At 41.7% G+C, this 23780-nt stretch overlaps 1 protein-coding gene across 2 annotated transcripts in view; it reads right to left on the reverse strand.

The window, feature by feature from the left end:
* The window catches only part of SLC24A2 (solute carrier family 24 member 2), a 235566-nt gene that overhangs the window by 12242 nt on the left and 199544 nt on the right, over nt 1-23780 (reverse strand). For both annotated transcript variants that reach the window (XM_068552948.1, XM_068552947.1), the window contains one exon: nt 7354-7485. In XM_068552948.1, coding sequence (XP_068409049.1) covers nt 7354-7485 — 132 coding nt within the window. The remainder of the gene's footprint in view (nt 1-7353; nt 7486-23780) is intronic.

Genomic DNA, 23780 nt, shown 5'->3' on the forward strand with positions numbered 1-23780 from the left:
GAACACTTCTGCCATGGCTTTTGAGAGCTTCATTAAAAGGAAAAGATAAACCTGTATATGGTAATCTTTTGAATATCTTTAATGATGAACACAGTCTATTGCTCCAAACAGTTCTCTCTATTAATTTCAAGTTTTAAATATATGTTTTCATTATCATTCACATGGTTCTATTAAATTTCACAATAACCATTTCTTTCTTTCAATGGTTGTGGTTTTTCTTGGGCCTTTTGTTAGCTGGGATGTCTGGAAGACCAGTGGGCTTGATTAAATTGGGGAAAGCATTAACCACGGTGAGTAGCCACACCTTATTCTTAAATGCTTCCCCCTACTCCTTCCCTTTCTTAGAAGGAAAATATTTCAGCCAAAGACTCAGACTCCTTCTGGGGACCTAAGCACCATTTAATGGGTTATGGGAAAAAAGTCATCAATTTTTCAAAGTGGAGCTTGAGACATTCACTTTGAAAGCAAATTCCTTTAAAGCGAGGGGTTCAGCTGGATTCTGGAGACCAGATTCCCTGAGCCTTGCAATTGCCAGTGCCAAGAAGTCAATTTTTCCCAGGCAAGGCATTTCGCTGATTAGAGTCCCTAGTCTTTTCCTCTGGCCACAAGTCACTGTTTCAGGATCCTAGGTGTGATGAGGGCTTCAGCTCCCAGGCCATGCTCTGTCACAGGGAAGAGAAGGGCCTCCCCTTGTGATGTGGGACCACCCATGTGGTTTGAGCAGTAGCCAATCCTTAGCTTGATTCTGCGCATCCTGGGAGGGAACAGAGTACCATCTCCACACTTTATGACATGGCACATGGACTGGATATCCTGGGAGAGTCCTCATTTCATAGGTACGCCCCCTTTCCAGGTTAGCTCACTTACAAAGTATGTAACTATTATTTTATTATTATTTAATTTTTTTGTACCTTTGCATGTCTGTTCATTGATACAGCGTCCCAAGTCAGAATCAAATTATTTGGACATATTTCTCATCTGAAAAATATCATCCCTGAACCATAGACCATTCCCAGTCAAAAGGCAGAAAGTAAGGAATCGGACTAAGGATTTAAAGGTGCTAAGTTTACACCAACATATTATTGAAAACCTCTGTATTTCAAAATTTGATGCTTATGAGTCTTAATCAAGAAGCCAATTAGTCATTAGTGGACATCTAAATGTACCTAGTATTGGATTAGGAACTCATTGAAAAAAAAAAGGTTAAAAATATTTTTTCTTTGTAAAGTTTCAGGTCTTCATCATTAACCAGGGGTAGGTAAAGGCTGGGCACTTACTCTGTACCCAGATCTTGAACTAGACATGAAATTCAAATCTAGGTCTCTCTGACTATATAGCACGCATTCCTAGATGTGAGGAATCTAGGTTATACTCATTCCTAAAGAAAGACAGGGCCAATGATGCTCAAAATATACCCGGCTTTGGACGCATAATGATCATCCTCATCATAATACTAGCCTATGCTCTGAATGTCAGCAAATAAAGAGCATCAGGGAAATACAGACTAGCATTCCAGCTGTACAACCGTCTGCCTCACCCAGCCTCCCATATTGTTCCTGCTTTGGAAGCATCAACCTTTCATGCATCAACAGTTTGGTTAAGTGTTTCCCCGACTGTCAAAGTACCTTACCATTTCCAATCTCACAGCCCAGGTCATTCCTTCCTTCATTTTTTTCTGGACTATTTCCCTTCTTTGGACTCTGTGGTCTCATTCCAGTTATCATACCTGTACTCTTATTTAGTTACCAGTCTCATTGGAAGGAAGAAAAGAGCTCCTGAAGCCAAGGTCTGATATGTCAATTTATGGTTAGTAATGGCGGTTCATCCTGACATCTGCTGGGATGGACCTCATACCAAATAGGAAAAAGCAAATTGTATCCATGTGTTGGCCGGCACATGTGTCTATTTTGTTCCAGTGTAATGGTTTACTTGTATAATTGACAGCTAATGTTCTCATTAGAAGTTTTTAGTACATCAGAGTGATATTTTCTTGGCTTAAAAAACATTACTGGACATTAGCTGGTCGCACAAATTGGCCATCTCCTAACTTATTTAAATTCAACAAACATTCACTGAGCATCTCCTCTGTGCAAGGTTCTGGGGCATACATATTTAACAGAGTTCTCCAAAGCAATCCTGTTAAAGATTAAAAGTATGGTCTCTGGACTACTATGACCAGTATTGAAATCCTTGCTCATCAATTACCAGCTATGTGCCCTGAGAGAAATTATTTAATCGCTCTAAATCTCAGTTTCTTTCTCTGTAAAATGGGAGGAATAACAATGTCTAGTAGTTCTGAGGATTTCACGCACATGAAGTGTCTAGCAAACTGCCTGGCACAGAACAAGTGCTTGGATAGTAATGGCAGATGTTATTAGACAATATTAAGCTCATTTTGATTTTTAAGAGATGAGAAAACTGAAACTCAGGGAGGTGAAAGTGATTGCAGAGATATGGCCTAGAGTCTTGGCTTTGCTTCTTATTAGCTGGTTTTGCTTGGACAAGTCACTCAACTTCTCAGGGCCTCAATCACTCCATCCTTGCTAGAACCGTGCTTGGTACATAGTAGACACAATAAATACTTGGTGAATGAACCAATGCATGACAGAAATTGCAAAAACCTAGCTGGGTTCTGCAGTACCTTCCTAGCTCTGATGGGTCATATTTTGATATCTCATGAGATGCATTCTTGTTTTGTAAGAACATCCATCCTAGGCCATGAGAAAATAAAACTTTTGGGGTCTTTGTTTCCTTTATTATTTTCAATTTTCACCAAAGACATATTCCTCATTAAGGTTTGCATTTCAGTTCTTGTACTTCTAAAACAAAGCCATTAATTTAAGAAAACTATAAAAGTGAAGCCCACCATTAATTATCTGAGCTGGAAGTATGCATAATTCAACAAACATTGTCATATAATTTGCTTATAAATGAAGTGTAAATAAAAGCAAGTGGGAGTACTATTTACTCAGAAACTAGATGTATACACTAAAAAAAAAATCGTGTTTTCATTATAATTATTGTCAAGGTTTGGGATGTTCATCTCCATGGGTAAAAAAAATCGTGTTTTCATTGTAATTATTGTCAAGGTTTGGGATGTTCATCTCCATGGGTAATTCAAAAACTACTCAGAAAAAAAAACCCCAGAAAAAACCAAACTACTCAGGAGGCAGAGCTGCCAGGCTCTGAGGAGTAGCAAGTGTCTATTAATTGATAGTTTTCTCTTCTGTCTCTCCTCTCCCTGGATAATTTTTCAAGAGGCCCTTGTGGCAGGACATGAGGACCATGGCAGACTGCAAAAATGACCGCATCACTTTGCAATTCCTCCCGTGAAGAGGTGAGGTCTATTTCCCAAGCCTCTGCATCTGGGCTGGCCTTATGCCTTGCATTGACTAATAGAATGTGGTGGAAATGACAGTGTGCAGATTCTGAACTAGATCTTTGTGGCTTTGCGGCTTTCATTCTCACTACTCTTGGAACTTGGCTGTCATGTGAATAAGCCCAGGCTAGCCTGCTTAAGGATACAAGACCAGTGGAACAGAGACAAGGTGTTCCAGCTGACATACGCCTACACCAACCAGCCCTCAGCCGTATAAGTAAGTAGCAGAACTGTCAGGCTGAGCCCCACCTAAATCGCCAACTCACAGAATTATGGGCTAAAAAAAATGCTTGTTGTTTTAAGCCACTAAGTTTTGGGGTGGTGCATTACACAGCAAAAGCTAACTGACACAAGATCAAACCTAATGAAACTCTCCTGAGCTGAGCATGAGTAAGAAGCCACTTACTGGCCTTTGTATCAATTGGCATGCTTTCGTTCGGCATTTCATGTATGCAAAGAATGACCATATAACTCAAACCAGCATGCTTTGAGAGTAAACTGGGACTATCTCAGGCAAACGGGGATATACGGTCACCTTAAATTAGCAATATTGTACTGATAGTTATCTCTTTATGCTTTCCTGAATCACAGAATGTCACCGCTGGCAGGGAATCTAGAGAGCTTCCTCCACTCCTGTATTTCACAGAGGAGGAAATACGGGGTCCAGAGTTGAGAAGTGACTTTCCCATGATTGCACAGCTCATGAGTCGTGTGGGAAAAGCCACGATAGTAAATGGTAGCATGAGAATGCTCCAGAGTCAGGAGACTTGGGTTCGAGTCTAGCTGCTCTTACTAGTACAGCTGTGCAATGTTGCCCTGTAGTTCTATGTGGTCATGATTTGTTTCCTCTACTGAGTTTAGAGCACCTTAAAAATGGGAATTGTGACTGATGTGTCTCTATATCTCTTTTAGGGCGTAAGCCTGATGCCTGGCATATAATAGGTGCTCAATAAATATTTGCTGAGGAAATCTAGAAACACCCAGTGTTTTACCTAGGAGTCTCATTTCTGCTTGGAACAGCACATGGTATACTCAGGAAAAAACAGAAAAAAACCCAGTCCATCCAGGGATGGCCCTTGGGGGTGCAGTGAGCAAAAGCCCCATTGGCTACCCCAGCGCACGCTGCAGGGGCCGGCTCCCACGGGGTGCTATCAGCGAATGACCAGTCAGCAGTACTACAGGGGGAACATCATGTTCAGCTGTATTTGCTTGCTTTGCACCCCTCAGGATAAGAGCATCAGCCTCTGTTTCGATCCAGGTAACTACAGCCATGGTGGGATCCTGTTTGCTGGCCAGGAGTTACAGGTTGAGAACTCTGATCTTCCCTAACAGTTCCCTTGACCTATCAGCTCAGATCACGGAGGGGACGAGCACTTTGCCAGCCTTTGCTCTAAGAGTCCCACGCAACCCTGAGATTCTAGGGCCTTGAGTCATAGGCCATTCCTGCACATCTTCCTGATGGCTTCAGCAGTTGTGTGCTGACATCAATCACTCATTTGTGAAAAATTTATTTTTAAAATTATTATTAAAATTTTAAAATTGAGGTGTAGTTGATTTATAATATTGTGTTAGTTTCAGGTGTACAGTACAGCAATTCAGTTATATATTGGGTTAGCCAAAAAGTTCGTTCGGCTTTAAGTGAAAATAAAAGACACATTTTTCATTTTCACCAAGAATTTTACTGAACAATGTATTCACTAACCGAATGAACTTTTTGGCCAACCAATATATATTATATATATATTCTTCTTCAGATTCTCTTCCCTTATAGGTTATTACAAGATATTGAGTATAGTTCCCTGTGCTATACAGCAGGTCCTTGTTAGTTATCTATTTTATAACATCAGTCAGTCTTATCAGTGAACCAGGCCCCTCTACTCTGGGCCATGATCACTCTAGGCCTGCTGTGGGGATTTAGAAAACCCTGTCTGTCTCCCTCATTTTCCTCCCTGAGCTAAGCAAAAGCATCGGGCTAAACAGCAGAGCAATGGCGACAGAAAGAGAGAGAGACAGAGAGAATAAGTGAGTGAGCGCCCGTGAGCACACACATCTCAGAAATGTCAATGTGATGGGAGCCAAGAAGAAACTGAACCCATTCCAGCTATTTGGCTGCAGGTTTCCAGGAAGCCAGGCCTTTGCATACAGCAGATGCTCTGTAACAGCATCTTGAACAAAGAAACCTAGATAGCACTTTAAGTGAGCCACACCTGCTACATTCACCCTTTCCTAGGAATCGTCTAATGTCAGGAGTCCTTAAATGAGGGGTCATTCCTGGCCTGTACTTGACAAGACAAGGCTCTCTATCAGGTTGGATTATTTCTAGGTCAAGGTAACGAGACAGGATTTTTCTCCAGTCTTTTTCAAGGGAGGAAGGTGAGATCATCACAGGGCTCTTGAAGAAGGATGCTAAATTACTCTGGATGTTACCACAGTATTCTATTCCAAATGCTTTTAGAAATGATGTTTTCAGATTTCTACCTTCTGGCGTCAAGAAATATGAGGAAGAGCCCAAGCTGTGTGATCACACGGGCCTGGGTCTGAATCTCAGCTCTATGCCCTAGGAAGTGACCAGGCTTGAGCTAGTTAACTCTTTTTGCCTAAGCTTCTTTCTACTTATGCCAATTATATGTGTGTGTGTGTATATATATATATATATATAATTTTATATATATAGTGCAGGCATATATATATGTATATGCCCATACTAGATGTTTTCTGAGATTTACAATAGAATTTATGAAGTATACCAAGGATAGAGCATGATGCATAGTAGGTACACACTTTTGTTGAATGAGTACGTGTGTGTAGGGCCATAATAAAAAGTAGAGCTGTTTCTCCTTATCTCTCATTAGTTCTTTCACCCTTTGGGGCAGTGGCCCAGGAACCCAGTTTGACACTACTGGGAAAGGATGTTCTTTTGATTTGATCTACATTCAGATTGTACTTTGCTGATTATAAGATGGTATTGTGTTCACAGCATCCAGTACATAATAGCGGCAGATAATAATATTGATTATGGTAATGATAATAATACTGGTGGGAGCAGATCAGACATATAGGCATTTACACCAGACGAATGCATTTCTGTAAATTATTTTTTGAATCAAGTGACTAATTCGTGTACACAAATATTCAACAAAATGTGAGTCACCCTTCTGCCTCAGACCTTCAGTTCCCCTTTGCAGAGACAATCACTGTAGTGGTTTTAAAACATGGCCACAAGTGCTCTGAAACTGCTGCCATCAAGGGTGTCATATGCTATAGGACACTGATATATTCTAGGGAGACTTCTTATCTCTTCCCCTTTAATCAAGACAGACTTATGACTGCTTTGAGTAGTAGGGTTCAGTGGAGGTGACTCTGTGACTGCTGAGACTAGGCCATCAGAGACAATGTAGCTTCTCCTTGTGTTGCTAGAACACTCACTCTTGGAGTCCTGATCTCTTATGTAAGACATCTGACTGTCCTGATGCCACCATACTGTGAGAAAACCCTAGTCACATAGAGAGGCCACGTTAGGCTCTCCAGTAGACAATCCCAGCTGAGCCCAGACTTTGAATCATCTCTGCCCAGGTGCCAGAAACGTGAGCCAGGAAATCTCCAGATGCTTCCAGCCCCCAGCCACTTGAGTCTTCCCAGCTGAGGCCCCAGACATTGTGGAGCAGAGACCAGCCACCCCCGATGTGTCCATTTGACTTACTGATCCACAGGACCCACGAGCAGAATAAAATGGTTGTCATTTCATACCACTAAGTTTTGGGGGGAGTTCATTACGTAGATTCAATAGCCAGAAAAATCACTATTATTGTGTATTTGTCCAGAGAAATTTCAGGCACACATATATATATGCATATACATGTGTATACGTCACCCCCTTTTCCTTTTAAGACAAGTAGAAGCAGGCTATGCATACTGCTATATGCTGTGCTTTTTACAAGGAATTCATTTCAAAAAAAAAAAAAAGCTTTACTCACAGGTTTGCGAACATCAGGTAAGGTAATCCAGAGAGGAAACACTATGGGGAAAACAATTAGGAATGTGACTTGTTTGCGGGTATCGGAAGGCCAGGCCAGGCTGAGAGGCTGGTCCTCCTCATCTTCACCCGTCTCTGTGGTCTGTTGTAGAAAGAGAGAGAGAGAGAAAATGAACAAAAAAGACAATAACATCCGCAGGCCACAGAGCAAGGAGAGAAGTTCTGGATCTCATTAGGAGTTTTCTTGGGTCATCTTGGCTGCTTCATCCATGTAATTTTTAGGTTTGTAAGAGAACCCCACCTGTCATAGTCTGAATCCCAGGAACAAACAATACATTGCTCAGCCATGAGAATTTAAGAACTTTCTTTCCTTTCCCTGAACGCTCTCCAGCTTCTCTCTTTCCTGAATTGATCATTCAACTGGAGTGGACTCTGAACTTAGGAGAAACCACATCTGCAGAGCAAAAGACCCCAATGCCAACCTTCTTCTCCTCTCTTCTTGAGGAGAAAGCCACAGGATTCAGAATCCTTGGGAATACATTTTTTTAAAATTAAAATAATTAAAAATCGTTTTTTTAGAACACAGATTTGGAGTGGGCAAATGAAAGTAACCACAGAAATCAGTCAGTAACAATGCTCAACTCCCTTCAGTGGCCCTGGAATAGTTAAGTTCATGGATTATTGTGTGGTTGTGAGTTTCTAACCTGCTTAATCACCTCATTAAATTCTAAACCATTTTATTTCCGGCCAAAGGCTTATTATGCAAACATATATATGCATTCACAGAGAAACAGAGTATGGAAGCAGAGGACGCTAAACCTGTGGGTGTCAAGCACACAGGGCTGCAGAGCCAGGGGCTAAACTTCAGAGTTTCTGACTTGGCAGCAAGCGGCCAGCGTATTATTCGCTGCCCGCTGAGGTCAGCAGCTTCTGAGGTCCCAGAGCTAGAAGGGACAGAAGGTGGATCAGGGCCTGGCAGGATGACCATTAGCCTGTCAGACGGGCCCTCCAAGCCTCCGAAACAGCACTGCAGACCGCATCAATCACTCCCTTCTCTGCTTGTTTAAAAATGAAAGTGCAGCAGCAGGACCAAGCGTCAGATCTAAAAATATCAATAGGAACATTTCCACGGATGCTTCCTTTTGAGACCATATAAATAACCCGCACAGGCTTCATACAGCTCCCGCCCTCCCCCCTGCCCCCCACCCATGGCTCTTGCTTCCAGCATCCTGTACTATTTCAGGCAGCACTGAATCCCCCCAGCACTTCTCTCCCTAGGGAGGTGCTAAGTGGGCCAGGCTCGGGCAAGTTGTCTTAGAGGAAAAGGACAAGACTAGAGGCAGGGCTGGGTGTGAGGCCCGACTTGCTGCAGTGTTATGTTTATTATTTGTAGTTTACACCCTAGTACTGCCAAAAGGATTTGTAGTGGTTTACACAATCACCCCCACTTTCTGTCCAGAAGTTAAAATTTAAAAAATAATAATTAAAAAAAGCTAGTCTTAAGCCATGCTGAAAAAGGTTCTTTCTCTTTGCATGTATGTCCTTGGCAGTGGGTGAACGAATTTTTTTTTTTTTTTTTTTTTTTGGGTGAACGAATTTTAAACAAGGGAAATAAGAGGATTAGGTAATAAGGCAGAATTAGGAAGTCAGCACGGTTTATTTGGGTTGTCTGGATCCTCATTAAATATACTTCTTATGCTCCCCATCTCTTTGCTATGCAATATGTTGGAAAAGAAGGAAGGTCTAAAATCAGTAATCTACATTTCCACCTTAGGAAACTAGAAAAAGAAGAGCGGATTAAATCCAAAGTAAGCAGAAGAAACGAAATAATAAAAATTAGGGTAGAAATCAATGAAAGTTCAACTAATCTATGAAAAAGGAGGCAAGGATATACAATGGAGAAAAGACAGTCTCTTCAATACGGGGTGCTGGGAAAACTGGTCAGCTACATGTAAAAGAATGAAATTAGAACATTCCCTAACACCATACACAAAAATAAACTCAGAATGGATTAAAGACCTAAATGTAACACAAGGCACTATAAAACTCTCAGAGGAAAACATAGGAAGAACACTCTTTGACATAAATCACAGCAAGATCTTTTTTGACCCACCTCCTAGAGTAATGGAAATAAAAACAAAAATAAACAAATGGGGCCTCATGAAACTTACAATCTTTTGCACAGCAAAGGAAACTATAAACAATACGAAAAGACAACCCTCAGAATGGGAGAAAATATTTGCAAATGAATCAACGGACAAAGGATTAATCTCCAAAATATATAAACAGCTCATGCAGCTCAATATTAAAAAAACAAACAACCCAATCAAAAAATGGGCAGAAGACCTAAATAGACATTTCACCAAAGAAGACATACAGATGGCCAAGAGGCACATGAAAAGCTGCTCAACATCACTAGTTATTAGAGAAATGCAAATCAAAACTACAATGAGGTATCACCTCACACCGGTTAGAATGGGTATCATCAGAAAATCTACAAACAGCAAATGCTGCAGAGGGTGTGGAGACAAGGGAACCCTCCTGCACTGTTGGTGGGAATGTAAATTGATACAGCCACTACGGAGAACAGTATGGAGGTTCCTTAAAAAACTAAAAATTGAATTACCATATGACCCAGCAATCCTAACTACTGGGCATATACCCAGAGAAAACCATAATTCAAAAAGACACATGCACCCCAATGTTCACTGCAGCACTATTTACAATAGCCAGCTCATGGAAGCAACCTAAATGCTCATCGACAGACGAATGGATAAAGAAGATGTGGTACATATATACAATGGAATATTACTCAGCCATAAAAGGGAACGAAATGGGGTCATTTGTAGAGATGTGGATGGACCTAGAGACTGTCATGCAGAATGAAGCAAGTCAGAAAGAGAAAAACAAATATCGTATATTAACGCATATATGTGGAATCTAGAAAAATGGTACAGATGAACTGGTTTGCAGGGCAGAAATAGAGACACAGATGTAGAGGACAAATGTATGGACACCAGGGGAGGAAAGTGGGGGTGGGGCTGTGGTGGGATGAACTGGGAGATTGGGATTGACATATATACACTACTATGTATCAAATAGATAACTAGTAAGAACCTGTTGTATAAAAAAAATTAAAAAAATATGTTTGTGAGGAAAAATAAATAAATCAATGAAAGTGAAAACAGGAAGTCAACAGAGAAAGTCAACAAAACCAAAAGCTGTTTCCTTTCGTATGTAGTTCATGAGGGTTCATCCACTGCTTCCTTTACTTATCCCGAGGGCTCCCGTCCCTGACAGAAGCTTGGGCGTGCTGTCCCTGGTTCCTCTTCTGAGCCACCTCAACCTCCTCCCAGAAGATGTAGCGGATGTAGAGAGTATCACTCCCCGTTGGGCTCACCAGCCTCCCAAGCTGTCAGTTGACTACATGAATAATCTCTGTGTCATGAGACCAGTGAAGATTAGGAGACAGGTGCATTTTACCTGTTCCCTCCCAGATATGATCTTTCTTGTTTAAACCAAATGAATGACTTTCCCCTCCCCACCTGGTAGATGCCTCAGGAATAGGGAGGACCATGGGAGAGTTGAGAATTTGCATTATGCCTAATAAGTACCCTGTCTCATGCAAGGTAGGTGGTTTTTTTCAGAGAGAGGATGCCAGCACTCTCTTGAAGACCCATCAAGCTGATCTGATGAGTTCATCAAGGCTCCTCCCCCTTCCAGAGTTGACACTCCCCCCAGTCAGGTCCCCCACTGCCATCTGCAATGGAGCAACTTATCTCTAAACTCTAAGCTAACCTTTTTCAGAGAAAAAACAAAAGCAACTCTTTATGACTCATATCATTTTAATGACACCAACAGATGGTGACATTTCATCAGTAACCCGTCTGCTTATAACCTACGGATTAGCTCCTTTCTCCATCTGCCCAAGTCACCAGGCAGGCAGTGCCCCTAGAAAATAGCAGAAAGTAATTGTCTGTTTAGATGCATAAGCTCTAAACATACTACTGGTCCAACGCAAACAATTAGCTGCATTGTACGGCTTCCAAAAGCTGCATTTGAGGTTGCTGTTGCTAGGGCAGAAATGGACGAGGAGAAGAGACTGGGTCTCAGGCTGTACAAACACTGCTCTCCGTGGGGACTTCATGGCCTCTTGGGGACGAATCTTGCTATAGAGAAGTACAGGAGCCCAGAACCCTGTGGAGGATTCTAGAGGTGCCTGGGGAGCAAGGTTGTCAGCATATTTTAGGGGAAATTCTCTTTGTCTTTTTGCCAAGTGCAATCTCACTCTGGTTCAGTGGGCAACAGCTTGCAAGCTACTTGGAGGAAAAAAATTCTGTTCCAAGTCTGGGAGCTCGATTTGCCTTTGCCTAAGCTGGGGCTGTTGGCATGCTCATTTGTCTCAGCCCCGGGAGAGGCTTGGCACTGATTTTCCAGCTTTTCCTGGAGTTGTGGCATCCTGGCTTTGACCTTGCAACAATCCATCCTTAACCTCCTAAAGCTTCTGCAGCACGTCTATAGAAAAAAAACAAGGCAAAACGATCCTGAAAAAATTCAAATGTCTCGTGATAGTTTAAGGTAGTTTGAGATCTACTGGGGTCTCCATAGAATCCCTAGAATTGTGTAAAACCAGGGCACCAATGACTGCTTTAGGGCCTTGTAATCTCTGACATGGAAAATCTGAACCTAAGACATACGACTCTAAGTTTCCACATTCTGGTTGTCTGATCTTGAAGGAGTCAGTGCAGCCTGGTGGGAAGAGCAGGTGGTGGAGAATCAGGAACCCTGGCTGCCCTTCTCTGCTCGAGCTGGGATTCCTTGGGTGGTGACCATGACCACCTGCAAGTATTCACTGAGTGCTTTCTAGGTAGAAAGCATTGCACTAAGTTCTGGGACTCTTGATTTGAAGGAGACTTGAATTTCAAAGGGGAGACAGAACAAATGGCTCCGAAGAATTTATTCTTTATCTAGTTACGGGGATGCTGGCAACAGCTTCTGCTTGTTCTCTAGTATCTATTCTGCCTGTTATGGATTGAATTGTGTCTCCCCAAACTCATATTTTGAAGACCCAACCCCCAGGACCTTAGCTGTGACTGGAGATAGGGTCCTTAAAGAGGTGATTAAGTTAAAATGAGGCCATTAGGGCGGGTCTTAACCCAATACGACTGGTGTCCTCATAAGAATAGGATATTAGGACTCATGGAGAGTCCTGTGCATGTGCATGCACGGAGGAAAGGCCGTGGGAGGACACAGCAAGAAGGCAGCCATCTGCAAGGAGAGGGGCCTCAGAGGAAAACAACCTGTAGACACCTGGATCTTGGATGTCCAACCTCCGGAACTGTGAGGAAATAAATTTCTGTGGTTTAAGCCACCCAGCCTATGGTATTTTGTTATAGCAGCCCTAGCAACCTAATATACTGCCCTTGTGTTTTAGTGATAGAAGGCCTACTTTTACCTGGGTTTGGAATAAAGACTATTTCTAGCCTTCCTTGTAACAGGGTGTGGTCATGGGATGAAGTTCTGGCCAATGAGACGGAATGGGAAGTATTCTCTGCAACTTCTGGGATGTATCTTTAAAGGGTGGAGGTGTATCCTTCCTCACTCCTTCCTCCTTCTGGCTGCCAGGAATGGGGACATTTTGGCCAGAGCTTGAACAGCCATCTTGGACCATGAGGTGGAGAAATGGTATAAAAGGATCTGACCTCTGACACCCATCAAGAGCCATTCTAGCTCCGGGCTGCCTATAAAGACTTGGGAGAGACATAAAATTCTATCTTACTTAAGCTGCTGTGATTTTGGGGTTTTGGTTGCTCACAGTAGAACCTTATCCTGGCTGATCCAGTGTCCTCTTTATGAGGAATCAAGGGAGAAAAATCTTTCACATCTCAGCACTGGGAAAAGTCATGCTTCCTCTGAGAAACTGAGAAATCCGTGCATCAGGGGAATGATATTCTTTATTTCTTGGCACTGGGGAGTTCAGAGCCAAATTTGTAACCCTGTCCAGCAATCACAGCACTGGAATCTGCACTCACCTTACTCTAGTCTTACTCTCTTCCTTTCCTTTACCATCCTTTGCTGAATTTTTTCAAACCAGTCATTTTATCCTTTTACATCAGATGTATTTTTGCAAGCAGCCTTGAATCTTTGTGAAGGTGGGGCAGACCTAAAAATAAAACTCTGCAGTGGTCCAACAGAATTTTGCGGATAACTTTATGAGAGAGTGAGAGAGAGAGAGAGAGAGAAGGACAGGGAGAGGGAGAGGGAGAGGGAGGGAGAGAGAGAAAGCGAGAGAGAGAGAGAGAGGTAAGATGTTACTGTACGTGACAACGCATGACAAATGGACAACTAGCTTCTTGGATTCATTATCAATACTGAAGGTTGGAATCTGGAGGTCTGGCTATCAGAACACCTACAGATAGAAGAGAACAGTTCCAGGGGGCAGTTAGCACCTATTGGGAGGTCTCTGGAGCAATCAGCTCATTTTTATTTTCTTTAATCTAGTGAATGGGAGGAGTGGCGGCAGCCTGTCCATTTGTGGCCTAGCATCACGAGAACTGGTTCATCTTCTTTGCACGTGCATCTTATACTATTTCCACTTGTGCCTCGTCTGGATGGTTTGCCCCAGAATAAGTGTCAGGTTTCCAGTGGAGGGGCTTGAGTTGGATTTATCAGTCCAGAAGTTGCCTCTTCAGCCAGAAAAATATTTCTTGGAGGCAACTCAATTTCTTATTCTTGTCTGTGAAGGGCACTGTGCAAGATTCCTGCGTGAAGGTGAGCCCACTTTAATGCAAACTCTGCTGTCAGAGAATTAAAATGAACACCCAGGAGGCATCTGAAAACTGGCCAACTTTGAGTTCAGTTTTGCTGATTGGTAATCACATCTCATCTCCAGTTCACAAGGAGCAAGCTCAGAGGATCGCTTGCACCTGCCTAGCTCTCAACTCGGTGGGGTTTGATTCTTCTTTAACCCCCTCAAAAGGACCACTCAGTTCAGCACTCAGGAATGCCACCTCTTCCCACTGGAGAGTCCCTTCAGTGTGGCATGATGCTGGATAAAATGCAATGCCAGTACTTAGGTATCTCTGTAAAAATATAATTCATTTACGCTAAAATACTGGGCCAGGGTCAAACTGGGGGAAGGTGAAGATTTCAAGTGATTTGGACTTCTACTTAAAAAGAATGGTTCCTAGTATATTTGTTGTTGTTGTTGTTTCTACGATTTATATCTGTAGAAAAAAAGAATCAGTTTTACCTCCACATTGTTCAGTCACACAGATGCCCACACGAATGATCAAATGGGGCAAAGCTCATGGAGTGCGGTGTGGGCTACGAATCCCCAACAAGACCCCGAGGGGCTGGGAGTGGGAAGAGACATCCATAAAAACATTCGCCGAGCCTGAGATATGAGGCTGGGTGGGTGCACCAAGAATATTGAAACTGTCACCCTCAACAAAAGTCACTAATAAAACACGTGAAATATGTAGGCTACGTGGGAGGTGTTCATCTGTAGACTGCGGATAGTAACTCTCAGGCAGTCGCAGGATGCACAGTACCTGGGAGAGACCAGGGGATCAGCACATGTTATCCTCTTCCTTTCTGCCATTAATCTCATCTCTGCCACTAACTAGCTATGTGACCCCAAGCAAATCAACGGAAATGCTGGAATAGCAAAAGAACACATACGTGTCACCTGTAAGGCATCTGGACCTGGGGTGCACCTCACCCCCTTTTAGGCCCCCAAAGTCCTTAAAAACCTTGTCATTGTGAGGCAGAGCTTCTCTGTCCCCTGCAATGTTTTAATGTGGGACCACCTTCCTGTCCAAGAACTTGTCATTCATTTTATCATTTGGACACTGAATGATCATGAAAGACAAGCTGCAATCACATAGACCTCTGCAATCATCTAGTGTAGGAACTTTAGGGCCCCAGAATTTCAGAGCTGGAGGGGTCCTGGGTCATTGAGCGATGCCCCCCCCCAATTGAGGACCCTAAGATGAAGTGATATGCTGAAGGAAGGTCACAGTGCCAGGCTCATCTCACTCCCAACTCAAGGCTCTTCCAAAATACCACATGGCCTCCCCTCCTCACTCCTAAAAAGTAGGTATGAATGTGCTGTATGTCCAATTACACTAGGTTTCCCAGCTTTTTGTAATAAATCAAATCTACTAAAACAAAAAATGCTAGCTATGGCAAGCACTAAGAATGTAATTGACATAATTTTGGTTGATTTTCTTGAGTCTAGAACTAATTTCTGGTGGTTTGGCTGCCCCACGTTCTTGCAAAAGCTGATCAGAAACATTTGATTCTTGGACGCACTCTTTTCCTTGAGTCTGCTATGGATGGCATATCTGTGTTTCTCCAAAATTCATATGATGAAATCCTAACCCCCAAGGTGATGGTATTTAGAGGTGGGGTCTTTGGGAGGTGATTAGGTCAGGGTGGCAGAGTCCTCATGATTGGGATTAGTGTCCTTATATATAACTGGGAAGCTAGCTTGCCCCTTCTGCCATATGAGGACACAGTGACTAAATGTCCGTCTGTGAACCAGGAAAAAGGCTGTCACCAGACAATTGATCTTGGACTTCCCAGCCTCCAAAATTATGAGAAATAAGTTTCTGTTAATAAGCCACGTCGTCTATGGTATTTTTGTTATACCATCCAGGGCAGCTTTGAAGGGGAAATGAAGGGCAGATCTGGGCGTCGGTGGGGAGGAGGAGCCATTGTGATTCTCTCTTCCCTCCTCTATCTCCTTGGGTGATATCTCCAAGGAGCCAGGTACAAATTTAAAAATGAAATGTGGGTACTGATAAGATAGCAAAGAATGTCAGGACTTCAAATACAGGTGAAAAAGAAAGACTTGTTCTTTAGCATCTCTATCCAAGAAAAAAGTGCAGAAATTTAGCCCAGGTCTGAAGTAGGAGGAGGTGACAATCAAGTACACCATAATGAGGGCTCGAGATTTTATGTGCATTTCATTGCTTGATGTCACCCCTGATTCCCATAACTGTGGATAATCCTGTACTGGCTTCTTCTAAAATGAGTATCTAGGGGACGTTGGCGGAGATGGATTAAGCCCTTTACAATCATAAACTTTCCCGAGGCTAACTCTAGCAAGAAATGAAATAGGAGGTGGGTTATTTCCAGACTCCAGCATTCCGTGTTCAAAGGCCAGTGGAACCTCAGGGGAAGAATATGCACAAAAGAACAGCATCGTCTTGGAACAGGGACCATCTGCTTCTCCTCCTGCCTTTGTCCTCTTTCATTATTGAAGCATTAAAAATACTCTTTGACAAAGGTGGCATGTTTTACTTTTCCAATTAGGTTTCCTTGGGAACTGACGAGAAGGTGTGTGCACCCGTACAAAGCGTATGTGGGAGGCTCCTAGAGAGAGAAGAAATCTTGAAAGTGCCTCACCTAATGAAGGGATTGCTGGAGAAGGGACTAAAAGACGAAGAAGACCTACTTCTGCTCCAGAATGTTCTTTTACAATGTGACTGCTGTTACAGAATTAACTGAGATAGTCCAGGAAAAGCACCTAGAACTGCGCTTGGCACAGAGTAAACAGTCAATAAACATTAGTTATTATTATTATTTTTAACAAATGGTTAGGAGAAGAATCTCTTCAAAGACATCCAGGAGACAGAAGTTTGACTAGGTGACTTATGATACCTCCAAGCAATAAAATTCTATAATTCAATTTTTTTCATGTGAAAGTGGAAACTGCAATAATTGTGTTCCCCATCTATCCATTCATCCAACATTTACTGAGCATTCATTGACTACCGTGATGTCAACAATCTAATTTACTTTCCTCTTTGGTAAGAGGAATAAACAGAAGGCCTTTGTAAATAAGATGAAAGGGAAAATTCCATAGCCCTAAGGAGAAAATGCTCTTTTATTTCAGTAGATGGGCTGTAAGTGGACTTTCTATCTGAAACAAAGCTTCCAAGCAGACTCATAATATTGTGACACCTTGATTCTGTCTTTTGAGCAGAGCTAAAAACAACACTAGAGTTGGAGCTCTCAAAAATGCACAGTCACACTTTAATACAGTGAAAGGCTCTGAAATCAACATCTGTTTGGCAAGTAGAAGGTGCCTTCCAAGAAACATTCCATGGAGTGCTTTACTACAAAGGAAATCTATTCAAAAAGGAGATTTTAAAAAAAGGTAAATATCCATATGGTCAGCGTATTAGTCTGCTTGGGCTGCCATAACAAAACACCATAGACTGGGTGGCTTGAGCAGTAGACATTTATTATAAACTCCCACCATAAATATCAGTTGGCTCAGGGACAGTAAGTGGTTTTCATCTCATCTCCATTTTTTTTCCTAAAGTGGTTGGCCAATTAGTGGGGTCAACATACCAGTAGCCTTCATTTTGTCTGTTACAGAGCTAGAACATTGTGCTTGAAATTCAAAATATCGATCCATAAAAATCTCATTACTAGGTTGTGGATCATTTTGTCTTACAGACCCAAAGACCTATACTCAAAACGTCTGAGTGACACAAGGGAAAATGAATTTTTGGGACCCCAGAGCTATCGTTCAGGACTTGCCAAACAAGGTGTGTATGAGTCATTTTGAGTGCAAACTCAAGAGTTCTGGGATGGGTCAGCTAAGGGCTCTAGGGACAACTTCATTTGCCATTTGCCTTTCCTCTTTGAAAAGGGAATAAAAACAGGAGAGCCAGGAAGAAAAACTGTTAGACACAATGATGGAAGACCAGAGTCGTGTTTGGAAAAATTCAGTTACTCAACTCTAAGATGAATCCTTACTGACTATTATGGACAGAGTGTTTGTGTCCCTCCAAAATTCATATGCTGAAGCCCTAACCCTCAGTGTGGGTGTATTTGGAGATGGGGCTTCTAAGGAAGTAATTAAGGTTAAATGACATCATAAGAGTAAGCCCCTGGTCTGATAGGATTAGTGTCCTTGTGAGAACAGACATCAGAGAGCTCTCCCCTGCTCCTTTCTCTCTCCACCCACACCCTTTTGTGTAGGAAAGGCTCTGTGAGGACAGAGAGAGAAGACAACAAACTGCAAGCCAGAAGGAGAGCCCTTGCCTGAAACTGAATTGGCTGAAACCTTGATCTTAGACTTCCCGCTTCCAGGACTGTAAGAAAATAAATTTCTGTTGTTTAAACTACCCGGTCTGTGATTTTTTTGTTATGGCAGCCCGAGTGGACTTATACACACTGTCCATATGGATATTTATCTTTTAAAAATATCTTATTTTTGAATCCTTTTGTTTTTTTGGCTTTGAAAATAAAGTGTTCACTTGCTATAATTTATTTTTAAATCACCCTTTCACTCATTCTTTACCGAGTCTTTGAGAAATCTCTTTATTTTTGTTCTCTGAGTTTCTCAATGTCTTTGCCCTTGCATTATTTACCAATATCCTTCATCTCTCGACTCCGTTTTTATCTCTGTGTTTCTATCACTTATCTCTTTCCAAGAGATAAGTCAAGAAGAGGTCAGTCAAAAAGCATCTCTTTTTGGAAGGCAGCACCATCTGAGACATCTGTATTGCCTTCTGTGTGGACATCCTGAACCAACAGAGCTAACATTTATGTAGCATACAGATTTTTTTAAAAGTGATTAATCTCTGCCTGTCTAGCAGTAGGAAATAATTCCCCCCCCCCCCCAAAATACCACCTATGGTTTGTTTTACATATAGATGGAAAAAAATCTAGCATCAAGAACTTAGCATATTAAATACAAAACGATAAGGTTTCACTCAGCAGTGGCGACCTGAAAAAACTTCATCTGCTTCTCCATGACTTTGAATTGAAACCAAGATTTCAAAATATTTTGCTGTGAGTGATGAAGCTGTCTGGACCTAAGTTTTCCAAGAAGACAAGAAACCATTTTATATTAATGTAAAATGGCTTTTGGAGAGTCTGGTGAAGTGCAATTACTTTCCTTCACTTTGCATTTTGCCCAAATAATTCTGAGGTGCAACCTACGGACAAGATGGACTTCTTTCTGTATTGCTATTTTAAACTGGTTTTTGTATAGTTTTCATGGGCTTCGTAAATCCTGCTGATACAAATCATAAAAGATCTGTCAACATAAAAGCTACTGAAGAATCTAAGAAACAATTCAAAAGTCATTCTCATCGTTTAATCATCAACTGGATTACAATTACTCATAGGAACAGTAATATTAATGTTGGTATTTTTTTCAGGGTGTCAATGGAGTTTTTTCCTTTTTATTAATAGTCAGCTCTTAATGTATCTTTTTTTTTAAATTTTGTTTGTTTGTTTGTTTATTTATTTATTTATTTATTTATTTATTTATTTATGGCTGTGTTGGGTCTTCGTTTCTGTGCGAGGGCTTTCTCTAGTTGCCGCAAGTGGGGGCCACTCTTCATCGCGGTGCGCGGGCCTCTCACTGTCGCGGCCTCTCCGTCGCGGAGCACAGGCTCCGGACGCGCAGGCTCAGTAATTGTGGCTCACAGGCTTAGTTGCTCTGCGGCATGTGGGATCTTCCCAGACCAGGGCTCGAACCCGTGTCCCCTGCATTGGCAGGCAGATTCTCAACCACTGCGCCACCAGGGAAGCCCCTTAATGTATCTTATGTGAATAATTAATAGACTTTCTTCAAACTACTTCAGAAAGCACAATGACAAATGGTGTTATTAACAGTAAGATTCTAAGTGAAGTTATAATTCTCTGTCAGTATTCAAATTTAGGCAGAAACCCAAGAGCCAGATCTATCTATTTCATTTTCAAGTGTGGTCAAAAGGCCTCTGAGTGCATCTTAAGCAGTTGGTAAATATTGTACAGGTCATCAGATATAGGAACTAGATCTCAACTTTTCGTTAAAAAATATATGTATAGATTGAAAGGAAAAAATGTTATCTCCTCCAGAAACGGAACCCATGTACTAAGGCTTGGTAGGTAAAACACTGTAATTTTTGCTTTTTTCTATAGTTTGTATTAGCTCTTCTCAGATACTAATAAGTTTCTTGGCTTGGACCTTGCAAACTCCAGTCTGATGAAGAATCTTTGGATATTCTTTTTCTTTCACAAGAGAAAGGCCTTGCCCTCTCTCCCCAATACTGCCCTTGTGCTCTGGCTGTGTCAGACACAGAGATCCAGCCCCAGTTTCCACTATTTTCTACTTTCCTCCATTTCTTGAGTGCCAGATCCTCTTATTATGCTTCACCAATGTTCCAAGAGATTGAATAATCTCATCAATAGTGGGAAATTCGGTCCTTAGCTGTTTTGAAACTTTCAAAATGGTGGATCTGGCTATTCCACCTTAATCATTTAGAAGAGATACTTGCTCTTTGAATAACGGGAAGATTTGAGGTTTGAAAGGCCTCTATTAAAACTTATTACTGCTAAGAAAGTAAATGTTTACTAACTAAAGGTAATATTTTAGGAAGAAAGACATCATATGGATTCTAGGTCCCATCTGCTTGGATAATCTTGGAAATATTATCAGAGTTAATGTTTTGGACCAATGTTTATTATGAAGTCTTTCTATGGAGCTTTAAAATCATAGCTATAACTTTAAACGACAACAGTAATCCAAAACAAACTGCTGTCTTTGACAACAACGCTTTTCTACCACCCTCAGAGATGCACATTTAATAGTAGAGAAATATCTTTGTGCATTTTATTTTATTTTTCTTAAGAGAAATCTAAGCTCACAATCACATCCATCATCTTTTCCCTACTCATCCTTTACTTAGTCACATAATACCCAAATATTTTTATCAGCACTGAGAGCAGATCTTAAAAACCATACTGAGTTTAGGTGAGGACGAATGCTAGACTGGGGAGAAATAAGGCAGGGTTGAAATCCCAAAGGGAGAAAGGAAGGGCTTAATATAGCAAGATGATATTTAAGTTGTAAAGTGAGAAAAAAAGAAAAAAGTCTGCGCTTTATACATTTTCTATCTATCATCTATCTATCAGTACGTGTGTGTGAGTATACGTGTGTGTGTGTACACACACACACACACACACACACACATACATATTCATTTTTCCTAGGAATGTGATTATCTTAAATAAGTCTGTTTGCCCACTGGTGCATCTGGGCAACTCTTAACCAAAGCAAAGACAATCTGGATTTCCCTAAGGACAGAGAGAAGTCTCAGAGGTGAAATGAAATAAAAGCTGCAACATATAAAAAGCATAATACAAGAAAAAAAAGTTAGATTTTCAGATTTCAGAATCTAAGAAATTTGCAAGGCATTTCCCCTCCTACCCTTTCACTGTGCGTGTGTATGTAAAGAGTTTGGATGTGTCGTGTCTGGAGGATTGTGATGCAGCAAGGCAGGCAGCTTCCCTGAGCAAGCCGGCCACATGCAATCACCTGGCTGTTGTCTAGACTGGCCAAATTAAAATGTAAGAAAATGCTGGGTTCTGAGTGGGAGAGAATATAACTTAGAATTGTTTTTCAAACCTGGATAAATTTCCAACACTGAAAATTTAGAAGGTTGGTAAATTCTCAGTGACAGCTCAAATCAGTTCTGTTAGAATTGACAGCATTTTGTTAGCAGGTACTGGGAGAAGATAATTAGCACTAAGCTGTTTGAAAAGTCAAATTATTTCTTGGTTCCACAAAGTATACAAATGAAGCAGAAAACCTCCTGCAAAGGGGCTTCCTTGGTAAGAGAGAATATTTTAAAGTGCTCTTCATTGCCAGTGTAAAGCCTGGACAGAAGGAAGGTCTCAGAGCTGAGGTGTTGGTGTAAAATTAGCTCATTGGTAAACAGGGTTTTGAAAACAGCAGGTTAATTACACGAGACAGGTTAAACTCTCAAGAGAGTATCAGCAGTCAGTGTGTGGTGTGTGGGGCTCATCACTTCCATTAATAAAGTCGAGGTGCATACCTCATTCCTCCTGGAGCCTGATAAAAATACAACTGGGAAAGAAAGAAAACCAACACAATAAAAAGGCATTGAATCCTTTCTGTGAAGTTGTGCTTTGGGTGGCCTGAGTGTCCTGATTTCACACCTTTTTTTCTGACTCTGGAATCACAGCCTTAATTTACCGTGTTACCCAGTTTTTCCAGCCTTGAAACTCAAGCACCACCCACAGCTGCTTTTTCTTGTTCACGCTCTGTGACCAATTTATTACCAAAGGGTCTCAATTCTGCCTCAGAAACAGCTCTCACAATCCAGCCACTGTCACCCCTGCCACAGCCAATACTTGGTCTGAGGCCTTGTCATCTGGGCTACCTAACAGCCATTTTTAAACAGTTTTACTAAGTACTGCTAATAGCAAACACCTATGCAGTGCTTACCATGTGCCAAGAACTGTTCTACGAGCTTTTGAGTCTCACAATAATGCTATGAAATAGATTACTATTCCTGTTTCAGAGAGAAGGAAGATGAGAACAGAGAGGTTAAGTAACTTGTCCAAAGTCACACAGCTGGTAAGTGGCAGATCTGGGATTTGAACTCTGTCTTCAATTTGTGGTCTGTCTACAGAGACTCTACTCTTAAAGGACTAACGCATATTGTTTCTGTTTTAATTTAACCCATTATTATTTTTAGTTGTTGCATTTTTTTGGAATAGGTAAAACAGTTAACTCATTCAAAATTCAAAAGCTACAGGAAGCTACATACTGAAAGACGTGTGCAGAAGGCTACCTCCCACCCTGGTTCCCTACCACAGGCCCCTGTCCTGCAGGTAATCAGCATGACCAGTTTCTTCAATAGCATCCAAAGCAAATGTTTATATGTTACTATGTTATTTCCCTCCTTTTTTTCCTCTTACACAGACAGAGTATATTGGATGTAATTTGGCACATTGCCTTTCCCACTTAACAACATATATTGAAGATCATTCCATATAAGTGCATGAAGAGCTTCCTCATTATTTTTTTCTTTTTTCTTTTTTTTGGAAAGACTGCAGATGGTTGAAATGAGGGGTGGGCAAACTTTTCCTGTAAAGGGCCAGATAGTAAATATTTTAGGCTTTATGGGCTTTATGGTCTCTGTCACATATGCTACTGCTGCCTTTTTTTTTTTTTTTAAATGTTCAAGAATATAAAAACATCCTTATCTGATAGGTTGCACAAAAACAGGCTGCAGGCCAGATTTGGCCACAGATCATAGTTTGCTGATCTTTGAACCAAACAGGCTCTTACCTCGCTGCCCTGCATTCTGTCCTCCCTCACTCTGGCCCCTTCTTGACCATTCAGAAAGAGCTCTCTTCTTATCACATAAATCCAAAGCTGCCACTGCTCCCTTTAAACCCTCTACACCTCTCCACTCCCAGGACGGGGAGGTCCAGACTGCTGAACAGTGCCTACAACGCCCTTCCTTATCCCTGTGCCTCTCCTCCCCTGCCTGTCTACTGCTCTGGTCCAGGCCACTATCAGCTCTGCCTCACCTCCTGCAGCGACCTCTTTGCTCCACTACTACTACACGATCTCCTGCCACAAATCCACTCTCTATACCC

This window comes from Eschrichtius robustus, chromosome 10, assembly GCF_028021215.1.
Source record: "Eschrichtius robustus isolate mEscRob2 chromosome 10, mEscRob2.pri, whole genome shotgun sequence".
Taxonomy (NCBI): Eukaryota; Metazoa; Chordata; class Mammalia; order Artiodactyla; family Eschrichtiidae; genus Eschrichtius; species Eschrichtius robustus.